General features: G+C 37.2%; 1 protein-coding gene across 1 annotated transcript in view; it reads right to left on the bottom strand.

The window, feature by feature from the left end:
- The window catches only part of RFX8 (regulatory factor X8), a 121,611-nt gene that overhangs the window by 19,324 nt on the left and 85,525 nt on the right, over positions 1–16,762 (bottom strand). The window contains exons 11-13 of the mRNA XM_072621607.1: positions 15,433–15,589; positions 11,715–11,809; positions 422–536 (exon numbers count right to left, since the gene is read on the bottom strand). Coding sequence (XP_072477708.1) covers positions 422–536; positions 11,715–11,809; positions 15,433–15,589 — 367 coding nt within the window. The remainder of the gene's footprint in view (positions 1–421; positions 537–11,714; positions 11,810–15,432; positions 15,590–16,762) is intronic.

Raw genomic sequence — 16,762 nt, 5'->3', positions numbered from 1 at the left:
ACCGAGGTTTTCCTGACTCCAAATCCTACATTCTCCCTACTATCTACAACATTCTATCTCCTTTATATTGCCTCTAAAGTTAGTGACTTTGTCAAGGTCACATTGTTAGGGGAAAAGCAGGGATTCAAACTCCCATCCATACAGGACTCTTTCTACTGAGGGCAATATTATATTCTTTGGACCAAAATATTGAACATCTAACCTTGTCCCTCTCTATGATGCTCCCTAGGACCATGTTGTATTGTGACATGACTTCTTATCAATTGTTCAGAATGAAATTCCCAGTGGGACATCTCAAAAACCACCACCCTTCCTTTCTTGCCAGAGTTATCTTGGCTATGCCTGTATCAAAATGCAAAGCCACCTGTAATTCAAGAGTAGCTAACATTCAATGACTTGGGGGTCCAGTAGATTGCCTTACCAAAACTGTCTGTGTGGCAGAGGGTCATGGCCTTGCTCACGGCAGTCAGGAGGAAATTCCATCTCAGCTGGAAGCCAGCAGCCAGTCTGATAAACTCTTCTTTGCTCCTGCTTGGCTAGTAAATTTTAGGAACGTATAACAAAGGATGTCCCGATTTAGGAAAAGTCAAACAGAAAAATATGGCTCATACAATGCTTTTACAAGTCCACATTTCCTGCAACAGCTGATTTTAAAGGTACAAATGAGAAACGTAGGTGGAATTTATGAATTCTTCTAAGGATGGGTGCTTTAACAAATGCACACTGGGCCTGTTTCTAGCTTTCGGCTACATCCCCCGTGGGGCTGATTCTTGGTTTAATGTTCTTTGAAGTTGAGAAAGAAGGAAAGGGAGATCAGATATTGGCCTATTTTTTTCATACACATACCATTTTTAAAAAGAGTTCACTTGTGAAGTATAACAGAGTAATACTGCAGGGGTAGCACCTCTAAACTCTACTTGGGGAAAAAATTGAGAGACTAGGTTATTTATGCCCCAAATGACACATGCTTTCATTGTCTTATCAGAGAAAAGCAGATCAGTTGTGGTGCTGTTTGATTATGGGGAAGAGCTCTGATGGGAATTCAGAGCCAGGTAGCTGTGCATCCAATAGTGATAAAAGCACAATTGTGTTTAATTCAGGGAATATTCATAATCGCTATAGTGTGGGTTAAGAATCACAGAGTTAGAAGGTACTTTAAGATGTCATCTCTACAACTTCCTGCTGGGAGCTAAGCATAGGCTATCTTCACTGCATTAAAGTTGCAGTTCTCAAAATGTGGTCTGTGGACACTTGAGGTTCCCAAGACCCTTTCTGGAAGTTCACAAATTCAAAACTATTTTCATAATAATTCTTTCTTACATAATATTTTATTTTCCCCAATGATGTGTTAAAACAATTTTCTCAACATTTTAAAATAAGTTTTGAGTTCCAAATTCTATCCCTACCTCCTTCCCTCCCCTCCCCTGTTTCTGTGATGGTAAGCAGTCCAATATAGTTTATACATATTCATAATATTCTAAACTGTTATATACCTATTAAAATCACCTTCCTTTTTCCAATGATATCACTATGTGAAGTTGGATTTTCTTTGTATACTTTGTATGCATCAACCAGAACAATACATCACAACAGATGAATATAAAAGCAGATTAATGAGATTTGCAAAAATATGTAAAATAACAACATTCATTATTTTTGTTTGATTTTGACATTTTAAAAATGTTAACAAGTAATCGGCTAATTGTTATTTTTATATGATTGAAAATCATTTAAAATTTATTGCTTTTAATTTCTAATATATATGGTAAGTATTGAGAGATTTAATCTACATAAATAAAAGATCTTTCAGTTCTCAATTTTTTAGTCTAAAGGATTTGGGGGGGGGGAGTGGGAAACATTCCATTAAAGGATGCCATGGGTTTCTCAATTCCAAGGAATTCTAACAAAAAAACTAGAGCAACTCTCTTTTAATGTATAAAACAATGGATGAGATATTTGACTATTCTGAATTGTAAGCAGTCTTGGGCACATTTTACATTTACTAGGAAACAATTTGGTTATGAAAAAAATGAAAAGAAATTTGTCTATCTATCAGTATAGAATGTGCCTCTGAATAATGGAATTTCTTAACCAGTACAGATCAGCACTTTCTCTGCAACATACAGGTCCTCACCCAAGATGACAGAAGTGGCAAGATTTAATTGGATGTGAAGAGTGAAGATGAGTAGGCAGGAGAGTGGAAAAATAGTGGTACTTTCAAGTGAAATAGGGAAGTTTGGAAGAGGGGTGGGCTTATGAGGAATGATAATGAGTTCCATTTAGGACTGTTAAGCTTAAGTTCAAGATGTCTCTGAGACATACAGTTTGAAATGTGTAGTAGACAATTGATGATGTGAGACCAAGAGGTTCAAGGGAAAGAGTGGGCCTGAATATATAGATCAGGAAGATAGATGTATAGAGATAAGAACTAAGCCCATTGTAGATGATGAGGTTTCTCAAGAGAGAATATAGAAAGAAAAGATGAGAGCCCAAGGGAGAGCTTTGGGGAATGTCCACAGCAAGTGATCCTGAAATTGATGATTAGCCAAAAAAGGAGACTGAGAAAGAGAAGTATGACAAGTAGGAGGTGAATGAGGGGAGTGTAGTCTTGAAAAGCAAAAGAGAAGAGAAAATCTCCAGGAGAAAAGAGTCAACAATGTCAAATGCGTTAACGTGTGATCAAGAAAAATTAGGGCTGAGAGAAGAACATCATATTTGGCAATTAAGAGATCACTGGTAACTTTGGGGAGAGCAATTTCAGTTAAATAATGAAGCCAGAATGCAAAGAGAAAGAGGAGAAAAAGTGGGGGCAATGAATATAATAAATTTATTTCAAGGAGTATGGCTGAGAAATGCAAGAGAAATAAAATAGGGCCTAGTGAAGATATTTTTTTTAAGATGAGGGAGTCTTGGACATGTTTGAAGGGCAGTAGAGAAGGAACTTATTGGTAGGAAGAGGTTGAAAATTCAAGAGAGAGATGGGTGATAATTGAGGGTGAAGATGGGAGGTCATTGGATCTTGTACATATATAGAAGGGTTGGACTTGGAAAGAAGGGTCATCTTTTGTCAGAGATAGTCAGGGAAAGGAGAGAGTGGGAAATGACTTTAGGAGTTTTTAAGATGAAGAGAATAGGAGGAAAGGGTAATTATTTTCAATACTATCAATGTTCCCAGTAAAGCAGGAGGCAAAGTCCTCAACAGAGAAAAAAAGGCAAGGGGTGGATGGAATAGGAGGCTTGAAGAAAGAGAAGTTTTGGAATAGTTTCTAGGAGTGAGACAGAGAATTAAATAGGGAGGAACAAAGCAACTATCCAGATGCAGTGAGGGCACAGTTGAGATTGGGTAAGATCAATTTGTAATGCACATAGCCAGTCTGGTTGTTAGACCTCCTCCATCTAAATTTAGCAGCTTTTGAGAAAAACCAGATGCTAGAAGTAATCCAGTACTATGGTTTAGCAAGGGAAGACCAGAGATAAGACAGGGGAGTAAAGGGAAGTATTTACTTGAAATGGTTACCTATTAGGTGAAGAATGGAAAGAGAGAAAAGTGCTAAGGTAATGGCCTCAAAGTACTGAGGGGTGGTAGGAATGGAGATCTTGATAAGCATAAAGAACAAATAAAGGAGAGATAAATCTAATAGGGAGAAGTGGAATGCTAGGAGGCTATGGTCAGATGTGGAGTGGTGGTTAAGGTTTCTAATTAGGGAAATGAAATACTTGTGAGTAATGGCAACACCTAGTATGTGCACATCCCTATATGTGACTTAGGTGAAGTGACGTATGTCATGGGACCTAAGAAGACTGAGGAAAATCCTCTTGTATAAGACTAAGAACTGATCAGTGAGGTGCTAAGTTCCTTGAGAAAGAAGGGAGAATGGCCTTGTTGGTAGTCAATATTCCATAACTACTAAAATTTGGATTGGGTTGAAAATTTGGTTTAAGTGGACTTCAAATGAGGAAAGTTGATTGGGTAACATCTGGAAGTTACAGTCTGGAGAAAGGAGCATTCCAATTTTCTCTTCTAGGACCAATGTTGGGGCGAAGAAAGGCGGAAAAAGGTGAGAGAAGGTACACCTAGTGCTAGAGAGGAAAACCCTGGAGGCAATGACATCAGAAGGGAGCCAGGTCTCCAAGAAGGTTAAAAGCTGGAAGGAAAGTGAAAGAAAGAATTCCAGGATGACAGGGAGTTTGCTGTGGAATGGGAAGTCTGGAGTGTGTAGTGAGACAGTGAGCAATTAGCAAGCATTTGTTACTATGTGCCAGGCACTCAGGAGATACAAATGAAGGCAAAAACCAGGTCCCTGTCCTCAAAAGAGTTCACATTCTAATGAGGGAGAAAACTTGCAAATACTCTTGGAAATACAAAACCTATACAGCACAAATGGAAGGTAATCAAGATGGAAATGGGTGAGATAGGGTTGAGGGGGATGGAGATGGGAGAACCCTGGGGACAAAGATAGAAAAAGAACAAGAGAAACCACAAGGGGAGCAGTCGGGTGGCAGATAATTAGAGAAACTCAGTTTCCAAGGGATATGGCAGAGGGAGCTGGGCCAGGCTTGGGTACAGAGTGTTCTCAAACAATTTTTCAAATGCGGAGAGATTTGAATGTCCATAATACTAATAGTTGGGCAATGAGGTGATGTAGTGGATAGAGTGCCAGCCGAGGATCTCAGTTCAAAACTGGCCTCAGACACTTATTAGTTGTGTGACCCAGGCAAGTCACTTAACCTTATTTGCCTGAGTTTCCTCATCTGTACATTGAACTGCAAAAGGAAATGGAAAACTCTTCTAGTATCTTTGCCAGGAAAACCCTAAATGGAGGCACAGAGTCAGATATGACTGAAATGACTCAACAACAATAATAAAGATTTACAACATGTTTTAAGGTTTACACAATGCTTTACATATATTACTTCATTTAATTCTCATGATAACCTGTGAGGTAGGTACTATTGTCAATCCCATTCTACAAACAAGGAAACTGAAACTGAAGGTGGCTAAATGACTTTTCCAGGGTCATATAACTAGACAATATTTGAAACCAGGAACTCCTGACACCAAATTCAGCTCTCTCTTTCGTTATACCAATTAGGTGCCTATATTATAAGATGATTCTTTCATTGTCATGATTTTGTATTTCCATGGAAATCCTAGGATGCTTAGAATTAACTTTTGTAAAGCAAGATTAATTTTTAAAATGACTTTCATTTTATATCATCTCAATGGATATTGTATAGTAGTACCAGGAGATAAAGGACCATTCAAACCAAGAACTATTAAAGGAGCCAAATGAAAAGACATATGCCATAAAAATTACCTCCTGTTCCTTTTATCAGTATGCCATGGCACTCTGTGTGTATGTGTGTGCGTATATGTATGGATATATATGTACATGTATGCATAAACATACACACACAGATAGATATATGGATAGATAGATGGACAGACAGACAGGCAGACAGAAAGAGAGACAGAGAGAGACAGGGAGAGAGAGAGAAAGAGAGAGAGAGAGAGAGAGACAGAGAGAGACAGAGAGAGACAGAGACAGAGAGACAGAGAGAGACAGAGAGAGAGAAAGAGAGAGAGAGAGAGAGAGAGAGAGAGAGAGAGAGAGAGAGAGAGAGAGAGAGAGAATTATTTTTGGCTGCTTCCTGAATGAGAACAGTTAGAATAGAACACCTGATCAAGTCAAACATTTCCTTCTACTTACTGCCAGATGCTAGCAAGTAAAGTCATTAGTCATCTCTGAAAAGTAGAAAAAGCTGTAGTCTGACAATCTATTTTATTGACAATCATCTGTTTTTATCAGCTGAACTATTTTACAAAACTAAGCCTTTCAAAGTCATTTGAAATCCACAGTTTTTCTACCATGTCTCATTTGTGAAGTTTGATGACATGATGACTGAGATTTTGGAAACACTGAATTTTTAGTGTGGTTTAAGATATAGTAGGAAAAGAATACAATGCTATTTCTAAAGAGGATCCATATTTATTATTCCATAAGAAGGCTTTGGCCAATTTTTGTATATTGAATCAGTGCTCCAAGTAAGAGAGTATTAAAAAGTAGTGAATAATAATAACAATTTTTGTGAGCTGTTATTCAATCACTTTTCAATTGTATCTTTTGGATATTCTACTAGCATCTCAGACTCAGTATATTTAAATTTATCATCTTTCACTTCAACATGCCTTTTCCCCTAACTCTCCTATTTCTAATTAGGATACCTCAGTTTCCTAGACATCAAGGTCTGAAATCTCAGTCAGTCAATGATGACTTTTCCTACTCCTTCACCTTCTACATCCAATTATGTGCCAAGTCCTATTGATTCTATCCCCCTCAAAACGCCAGTTTCTTCTTCATTTGTCCTTTCCTTGGTATTCCTGTCACCACCAACCTGGTTCACATTCTCCCTGCCTCTCTCTTAGATAATAGCATCCTAACATCCTGCCTCCAGTCTCTATCTACTATCTTTCACACAGATGCCAAAATAATCTTTCTATGAAATACTATCTTGCTATAAACATTCAGTGACTCCCCATATACATTGAAAAAGGGTCAGATTTCTTAGCCTGGCATTTAAAAGTCTTCACAGACAAGCCACAGCTGATCTTTCCCACCTTATTTCTGAGTACTCCTGTCAATAGTAGACTAAGCTGATTCCTGATCTTCTGTTTCTCCTATATACTTCCCTGTGCCCATGCTCCCTGCCACGGATGGACACTTCCTCCTACCTCACTCCCCAACTTCTGTCTATTGAGAGCCTTCTTATCAGTGCTCAGAAGTCACCTCTTCCACAAATCCTTCCCTGACCTCTTAGCTAAAAGAGAGCAGCTATTCCTTGCATTACTTCAGTCATTCTATTTGGCCTTCCCTATCTACTTAATCATTCTATAACTTGTATGACAATTGTTTATTCATTCACACTTCTCTTCTACTGAATATTACCATAGAAGTAATGAAGAGAATATCTCTGTGCAAAGGCGGGAATAGTAATGTCATGCATAAAGGAAGGCAACCAAGATGGTGGAAGGCCTTGAGTCCATATCATATGAAAATTGGTTAAAAATGTCTAGCCTGGAAAAGAGAAGACTCAAGGGGGTGATGATACTTATGTTTAAGTATCTGATGCTCTGTCATGTGGAACAGAGATTAGATTTGTATTGTTCTTCAGACACAATGAGTAGAAGTTGCAAATAGGCAAAGTTATGTTAGATCTCAAAAGAAACTTCCTCACAGTTGGAAGTGGCCAAAAGTGGAATAGAATGCCTGGAGAGATGGAATGTTCCATATCCTTGGAGATCTTCAAGCAGAAGGTGGATGACCTAATCAAAAACATTATGGTTGGGATTCCTTTTTTGGGAATAGTTTACACTAGAGGACACACTGGAGAAATGGAATCCTATCAATTTTCAAATTCTTCCTTCTTCACACCCCCATTCTGTCTTTCTGTCTCTGACTCTCTCTTTTTTCCTTCCTTTCTTCTGAATTTCTCTATCTTACCTGAGCTGAAAGGGCCACTCACATATCTAACCCCACTACCCCTATGCATGGGAGCTTTGACTTACTGGCACTGGTTCATCCCTCCTTAGGAAGCATGATGGTCTCCTACTCCTGGGGAACTTGTCATATTGGTTTTGGACTTCGTGTGGACATTCAATCAGCTTAGTTCACCCTAGCTCAGGAATCCAGAGTTTGTGATTCATCAACATCAGCCTCACAAGTATCAGGGATTACAGGCTATTACCACCAAGCCTGGTGCCTTTGTTGATGTAACTAAGACCAGAAGATATAAGGAAGGTTTAGCTAAATGGAAGAATGGCTCACAAGGTTTCCTTGGAGAGGTAAACAGTTGGTATAGTTAGTTTTATTAGTCCAAAGTCCAGAGGAAGCAAAATTTTATGGAACATAATGTAGAGGTGGACACAAGTAAGGATGGTGAAAAATATCTTAGAAACTATAGTTCAGGAGTAAAGAAGGAGAGAGAGTGAGACCTTAATGCCTATACATAAAGAATATATTTTTGCAAAAAGAAAAAGAGGCATTGGATATGGCAATCACTAAATAATTTTTTTAAATGAAATTGGTTATATTTTGAGAGACAACAATTACTGATATGAGTCAGTACAGTTTTCTATATACCAAGAAAGTTTAAAAAATTGAGCAAATCATAAAGAATAAACAATGATTGAATACATACCTATATCCTGAAAGGGACTAGTATCCCTTTCAAAGCCATCTGTGGCCCATCTATGGGCCAGTGGTAAAATAAAAACCCACCTAGAACTTGCGTGGTGTTGTTTTTTAAGAAAACCTCAGGGATGGGGCAAATGCCTTACATCAGTATGGCTCAGGGACAGGGTGAGATTCTAATTCTTAGCAAAGCAAAGGAGAGTGGGTAGTATAAAAGATAAAATAGATAATTCTGACTGTATAAAGTAAGCTTTTGCAATAACAAAATCAATATAGCTAGAATAAGAAGAGAAGCTTTTAACTCTGAAAAATTTTTGTTGCAAACATATCTGGTTAAGGTTTGATATCCAAGATATACAGGACATTGATTTAAATATGAAAACAAAATAGCCATTCCCAATAGGTGGGTGATCAAAAGATACTAACAGTTTAAAAAAATGTAAGATAGTAACAAAATAAAGAATGCTCCAAATCACTGACGATGAGGGAAATACAAAGTGAAACACAAACTATAATTTCTGAAGTTCTGTCTTACATGTAACAGATTAACAAAAAAATGACATGGTAAATATTGGAGCAAAAGGAATATTAATGTACTGGTTTTGGAGTTGTAAACTGATCTAACTCTTCTGGGGAAAAATGAATTTTAGCTCTGAAGTTACTAAATGGTACAAATTCCTTGATACCACTACTAGGTATATACTCTGAAAAGATTACATACATAAAGAAAGGTCCCAAATCTACCAAACTAGTTACAGCAGCCATATTTGTGATAGCAAAGAACTAGAAGGAAAGTAGATGGCCATCAACTGAGGAAAGGTTGAACAGATCATTGTATATAAATGTGGTGGAATATTATTGTGGTATAAAGATAAATATGAAAATTCAGAGAAGCTTGAAAAGAATTATATGAACTAATGCAGAGTCAAGTAAGTAGAACCAAGTGAAAAATAAACATGTAAAGAGAGTAGAATTTTTTGCTAAAGTAGTGGCCAATAGGGATTTTAGAGGACTGGTGGGAAAGTATAACACTTTTCCTTGGGCAAAGATGTGGTGGACCAGTGCAGAATGTAGGCATGGACATTTGTCTTGTTTAGATGTACTTATATTTTGCAAGGGAGGGTTTTTGTTGGCGAGTAGTGTAAGTCACTAGGAAATGACAGCAATAAAAATAATTTATATTTTTAAAATTATGAGCAATATTTTCTCTTAAATCTATGATAAGCAGTAGGCAGAAAAACAAATTTAAAGAAAGCTTGGTGAATGACCTAATAAGTAAAGTCAACCTGATGGGATACAGGCTCTGGGAACCCCTTGGAGCTCTCCTTCTCCCCACTTGATCTGGCATTCACCTGAGGCCTTAAGCTTTTCATTATCACTTTGTCCAATTGCCCCGAGCTATTTACCACCCTTGAGTCTATTAAACTAGTCTAGCCCTCCATAGTCTGTTTCCATCAAGACCCTCCCTAAACCCCAACTCTAGTTACCCCAGACTACTTGGCCACCCCTAGATTCCTCCTAGTCTTTCTGTCTATAAGGTCCTTCTTGTCTCCATGAAGGTGCTCAGACTCAATCTAGCTCATTCAATCTGGTCTGCAAGTGTCACAAATGCTTAGGCTCCCTAACAGTCTACCCAACATGGTGGATCTTTAATAAATTTTGTTTTTCTCTTTGGCTGAAAGAAAACTTGAGCTGAATTCATTCAGGCAGAACCCAGCAAGTCAATATTTTGGACTCCCAAGAACCGCTAAACCTCAACAATCCTGAGAATATTGAAGGATGAAACTGGAAGAGCAATAGACAAAATATGGAAAAGAGCTACCGAAATTTTTAAAACAAAATCATTTTTGCTATTAAGGATAGTGGAGTCCATTCATGGAAAAAGTGGAAACAGCATTGAATAAAATGAATTGGGAAAAAACAGCTGAATTAGAACTACGATATAAATATCAGGGAGATAAAAGAAGTGTTGGAAAATTGGAGTAGTAATAAAAAGAATTCACCTTTCTATAAGGCTTTAGGTGATATATATATATATATATATATATATATATATATATATATATATATATATATATATATATATATATATATATATATATATATATATACACACACATCTTTTCCCGAAAACCAGATTATAAACCCCTTAAAAGATGAATATTCTTTATGCCTACAATATGCAGCACAGAATTATGATGATAATTTTTCATTTTTTATTTCCTTTTTTAAATTTTTCTTATGCTATTCCTCCTGAAATATGTTTTCTGTTAATCTTAATCTCACCTAGATAAAACCTGACTCATGGAATAATAATATTAAGGGAAGACTTTTGACATTCCTCAGATAAGAAGCCAAAGAGGAGTTTAGAACTTCCTATGGTGATTTACTTAACTATTTGTGAAAAAATATTACTGGCTCTAACTCTGTAGTTATCTTTTAAGGCATGTAAATCTTTTCTCAATCAGCCATCTAGGGGTAGTTTAATATGTAACCTGACTTAGCTTATCCATAGAGTCTGTTTAACTAAGTTTGTTTCCTTAGTATGAGATTATGTTTCTGTTAAAGTTCAACTTATATGGCTGAAGAGGATGTACTAGATTGCTACATATTAAAAATTATTTCTGTGTCATGTAATTTTATCTATGAAAAGCCTCATTAGAATACTAATTTTTGTTCAGGGTCATTTTTCTGAATCTTAAACCTATCTGTAAGTATAGTAAAAGCCTAGATTTTTAATTTCCATAATTTTTGCAATGTGGTACATTTATTTTGGCAGCAGTAACCTACCAAAATGAATTCAAAGAGAATATATTCTTCCTACAACAGCATTCTAAAATGGAAGTTAAGTCCTGGAAAGCAGGAACTGTTTTGTCATGTCTTTGTACCTCCTTTGTCTAGCATAGCCTCTGACACACAGTAGGTATTTTTTACTTTTACTTTACTTTTGTTTCCTGAATTGAATTGCTTTAATACAAGTTTATTGATGAATGTGTTGATAAAGGAGTGCAAATAGATCTTACTGAAAGACTTGCCAATGGCAAAATGGCCCCAAAAGCCAATTCAACCACAGTTATAATGTGACACATCTTGAATCTCTGAAATTAAATCAAATACTCTAGTGGTACATTTCTTAAAGGAACACAAACAACTGTTCTTCTTATCAATACATCCCCTTCCCATCTGTCTCTTCCTATTCCCTGTATCACCCCAACCCCTACCCAATTTCTGCATGTATATACAGTATAACAGTTAATTAAATTTTTGCCTTGGTTCAAGTTTATATTTCTTAAATGTCTCTCTATGTTTAAACAGTAGGTGTGTAGAATGACCAAATGAGCAAGGTTCAGAGGCAGATGAAAACCTGTCCCACAGTTTTTAATACTAGTCCAAGTCTTGACCTGCCCCAGACAGCTTGGGGCAGCAGCCTCTCCTTCATACTATTGAGATAGGAACATTCAGTACATAATTTGTCTACTATTGCCTACTTTCCTCCAAGAAAAAGCATAGTGAGCTTTGTACCTGGAAGACAAATGCCTGGAGATTTGAAGACACACAGTTCAGGAAGACACTGACATCTGTTGAAGTCCCCAGCAAAGAAATCAAGTTGTTTAAACCTATGAGGGAAAAGGACTTTAGGTGATGTTGAAGCTTTTTTGTTTAGACATTCATATGGACTTTAAAAATGGTTCTGAACAATCGACGGATCAGCAAGTCTTCTTCCCCATCCCCCCAACCCCTCAGGGGCTAGTCTTTAGCACAAATAAAGAATTCTTGGCCTGGATTTTTCACCAACTGTGCTGATGTACATGTAAATCATAAAGCCACTGGAAGAACCACTTCTGTCACCTCTGGAGTTGGAAAGAAACATTTCAAAAGAACAATTGCACCTTGTAATTAGACAGAACCTTTCTTCAAGTGAGCTCATCACACCTCATAGACATGATCTCACCAATGGTACAGATTTCATGCAAGTTGTAGTTTATCACAGCCATTTAACTGACAGGGAAAATCAGAGCAGTTGAGAGAAGTTAAATAATTTGCCTGGGGGCTAGAGCAAGCTGGTGAAGGATCTGAAGAACAGAATCCTGGAATCTTGACATTGCAGACCTTGGATCTTTCCATTGGAGCAGACAATGCTGCAAGCAAAAAGAAAAAGCCTTTGACTTTCTGTATCTCTATACAAGGCTGTGTTTGTCAGTGGCTCCAGAGCTAAGGAGGGTTGGCTTGAGGTTGTGCTGAAGTTTTGTCAGTACTTAGTTGGGAGGAAAGCCAAATAAAGGCCACCAAGAAATTCAATAGAATTCCCTTCTAAGAGAAGTGTGCTGTGGAATCCAGAGCAAAGTGGACACTACAAAAGTGAGATAGATTGCCTTTAATCATGGAAAAGTCATGGAAAAATGAACCAAATTAGCTTAATCACATGTAATAGTATGATATACTTTAACTGTATGATATAATGGATAGAATGTTTAATCTGGGAAAAATGAGACCTATTTTCATGTTCAACCATAAATAATCACTATCTACATGACTCTAGACCAGATCACTTAACCTCTCTGAACCTCAGTCTCCTTATCTGTAGAACAGGACCTACCTTGCAGGATTATTAATAGGATCAAATAAATTACTGCATGTAAATTGCTTTGCAAACCTTAAAGGTATTACATGCATGTGAACTATTATTGTTCTCATTATTATTATAAATTTTCTCACAGGACCAGAACCCTGGTGCTGACATTTTCTAGTGACAGTACACATTCTCCACCTGATATATACCTCCCCAGTGTTCTGTCAAAGTACACTATGATTTGATGAAAGGAGATTTTGGAATGAGCACGGCTAATCACAAACATTCACAGTAACCCAACAACCCTTTGCCTAGCCACCTGTTGAATTAGTATTGATTATTTTAAATGCAATGAATTATAGAAAACTTACCCAATTATTAAACATCACACCCCTGTAAATATTCTTTGATGAGACTAAGAGTAACAATATTAGACTCTGTTTGGCTCCAGGCAAGTCAGTGAACTAATCAAATCCAATGTAGGCACAATAAATGAAACATTTTAAAATGCTCTGAGCATGCAAGTAGATAAATAAGACTTCATTAACTTTCCTCTTCCAAACAGGATATGGTTTGCTTTATCATCGAATGCATATACTCAAAAGATGATCAAAATCTTTTGATGACAGCCCATTATTTGGAAGAATACGTTTAATTTATACCATGATGGAAAACATAAATATATATCATATAGAACTGCATTGTGATAATTTTAGCTAGCATTTATATAGTGCTTTTAAGGTTTGCAAAGTGCTTTACATATATTATCTCATTTGCTATCCACAAAACCTGGTTAAGATAGTTATTGTTCAGTCATTTCAGTAGAATCCAGTTCAGTGTGGCCCCATTTGGAGTTTTCTTGGCAAAGATACTAAAGTAGTTTGCCATGTCCTTCTCCAGCTCATTTTATAGATGAGAAACGGAGGCAAACAGGGTAAAGTGATTTGCCCAGGGTCACACAGCTAGGAAATATCTGAGGCTAGGTCTGAACTGAGATTTTCCTGATTCTAGGTCTAGAGTTCTATCTACTGTTCCACCTAGCTACCTGCCATTATGGCATTGGGCACCAGAGAACTAGCCCTGTCAAATTCTGGTAATACATTCCACTAGCTCAGATCCTCCCAGAACAGATCACCATACTCAGAGTCAGAAGACCTCAGTTTGAGTCCAGACTCCATTTCTTACTAGGTATAGGACTCTCTGCAAGTCACTTATACCTCTGAACTTCATGTGCAACAAAAGCAAAATGAAGCGCAAGCTACTGGCTTCACAGTGGTATTGTAAGGATCAAATGATAAAAAGTGTGGGAAAGCATTTTCTAATCATAAAGTCCCATGGAAACACAAATGATGTAAACAGTGACAATGGCTTTAGAATTGGTGCTTTAAGTCCTGTACTAGTGTGCTTTATTGTCCATGGGAGGTGACTTAAGGTTCTTAAAGGCAAAGTGAATGGAATGCAAACTCTGGCAGAATCTGCCAAGCTCAAGAGGCTTTGAGTAGAGACAAAGTGACAGTCTGTGTACATCTGTCAGCTGAGAGCAGCCTTAGTAAGTTTAAAGAACCTCATCACTGGAAGAGTTACCATAGGAAAATGAATATTTTTGCATGAAGGATCTCACAAAGATCACTCTACTAAGGTAAAGAATGATTTCAGACCACATTGATGAAGGAAGTGCATGCACCAACCAAATTATATGTCCTTATAGTATTAAGTGGGGCAGCTTGGTGGTGGTGCTGGGCCTGGATGGAGTCAGGAAGACTCATTTTCATGAGTTCAAATCCAGCCTCAGACACTTACTAACTACATGACCCTGGTAAATTACTTAACCCAGTTTGCCTCAGTTTTTTCATCTATGTGTATGCGTGTGTGTGTGTGTGTGTGTTTGTGTTCATCCATTGTTGCCAAATAAGACCATGCCATCAGAGAAACGATGACATGATTTGCACTTGACTTTGTTTTGAGTGAGGGAGGGCTGTTCAGGTCACCAGCCTCACTTCTCCTCCAGAGACATCCGAATCCAGTGACCAGATATTCATCAGGATGACTGGAGATGACCCAAGATGAGGCAATTGGGGTTAAGTGATGCCCAAGGTCACACAGCTAGTGAGTGTCAAGTGTCTGAGGTGAGATTTGAACTAAGGTCCTCCTGACTCCTGTACTGGTGCTCTATCCACTGCACCACCTAGCTGCCTCTTCTTCATCTGTAAAATGAACTGGAAAAGGAAGTAGCAAACCACCCTAGGATCTTTGCCACAAAAAGCCCAAAAGGGGTCACAAAGAGTCAGATAAAACTAAAAATGATTGAACAACAAATATTAAGTAAGGCCTGATGCATAATGTTTAATAGCTATATCAATGATCATTTAAAAAATAACTTAAAAAACTATACTTCAGGAAAAAGTCAAAAGTTTCCCAGGATTTTTAGTCTGACATTTAAAACATATTGCTATTCTACTCCAATGTTAATCCCACAAGTCAGAATCAGATGCTAAAAAAACCACCACCCTTTTCTATAAACTTTAAAAACTGTTCAGTTGGCTTTATGTAGAAATTAATGTAATCCTTCCCATTTGGAGGGAGAGCATAAATAAACCTTAAGGGAAAAACTCAGCCCAAGTAGTTGACAAACACATCAATAAAGAAGAGAGTTACAGAGAAAAAAATTACATTTCAGCTCCATGTTGCTTTCCAGTTCATCCATACTTTTAAAATGGTTCTGTAAGGGTTTCTTAGGAATATCCAAAGCTCCTTGGTTGACAATAGCATGCAAGTCTGATTTTAAAATGTTGACTCTCCTGCTGTTATTCAATACCACTCTCATTGTCTAAAAATAATGAGATTGAAAGTTAGTTAAAGCTTTTCATTTTACTCTTCCTATCCCCTGGTCAAAATCACCAATTTTATTGTTAGAGAAAATAGAAATTAGGTTTAGATATTAACCATTAAATTAAAAACCTCACTGATAATCAGAATATTAAAACTGTATGCAATATTTCCATTGTTCCTTGCAGTAACATAATTAAATATTTAACACTAAAAGGACTGAACTACTTCCATGGTAAAATTCCCATACCAACAGGTTGCTTTTCAAGGCCTGCAGACCTTCATTTTTGTGCTATACCACCCACTCTCAGCCAAGGAAAAGTACAAAAGATGTAGGTTATCCCACAAACCAAATCCCGTATGCCTGACTGCCCTCAAATAAGACATAACTATGTGTCTAATATTCAACTTTGAAAAATCAGCAGATGAAGACAATGCAAGACCTCAAGAACCTTATTTACAGATATGTAGCTGTCAAATGAGGGAAGAAATAGGGAGAGGGATGGGCTTTTGTTCTAACAGATTTCAAGCATAAGTGTATCTTCTTACAGGTGAAACTGTGAGATGGCTGATACAATCAGGAGATTTCTGTCACATCTGAAGGTTCTTACTTCCAAGGGACTTCCAAACTAGATTTTGCTGGTGCCCACATTTTTGTGCTTTCTAATTTCCATTTCAAACCTCACTCTGACTTTCTTAGAAGTATAGCGATCCATCCTCCATTCAGAGTGAAAGGAAGTATAACTGAACAACTAGGCAAGTTTTCCTGACTCTATATATAACATATGATTATCTATGCACACTCACATTATCATGTTATCATATTTAGTCAGGAAAACCACATGCATGTAGACACATGTATCACATAGTTGTGACTGCATATACCTATGTGTACATATGCATACATGTGTGTATGTCTCTATATGTCTACATATGTGTATGTCTCTATATGTCTATATCTATTTATCTACACTGTTGTCTGTTCTCTAAAGTAGATCAGATTCAGATTCCACCCAATGGAGTTTGTCATTGATACTATTCTAAAGATTTTACTATTATCATTGTGCCTATAATTCAACCTTGTCCTAATAGAGGAGGCCAGTCCTTTCTCTTTTCCTCTGCTTAAAAAGCAAGATAAACTATGTAACAATGAAAAACCTTCTAAAAGGATAGA

Source organism: Notamacropus eugenii, chromosome 6, assembly GCF_028372415.1.
Source record: "Notamacropus eugenii isolate mMacEug1 chromosome 6, mMacEug1.pri_v2, whole genome shotgun sequence".
NCBI classification, from domain to species: Eukaryota; Metazoa; Chordata; class Mammalia; order Diprotodontia; family Macropodidae; genus Notamacropus; species Notamacropus eugenii.
Note: the sequence above shows the minus strand (reverse complement) of the source record. Positions and strands in the feature narration are given on the sequence as shown.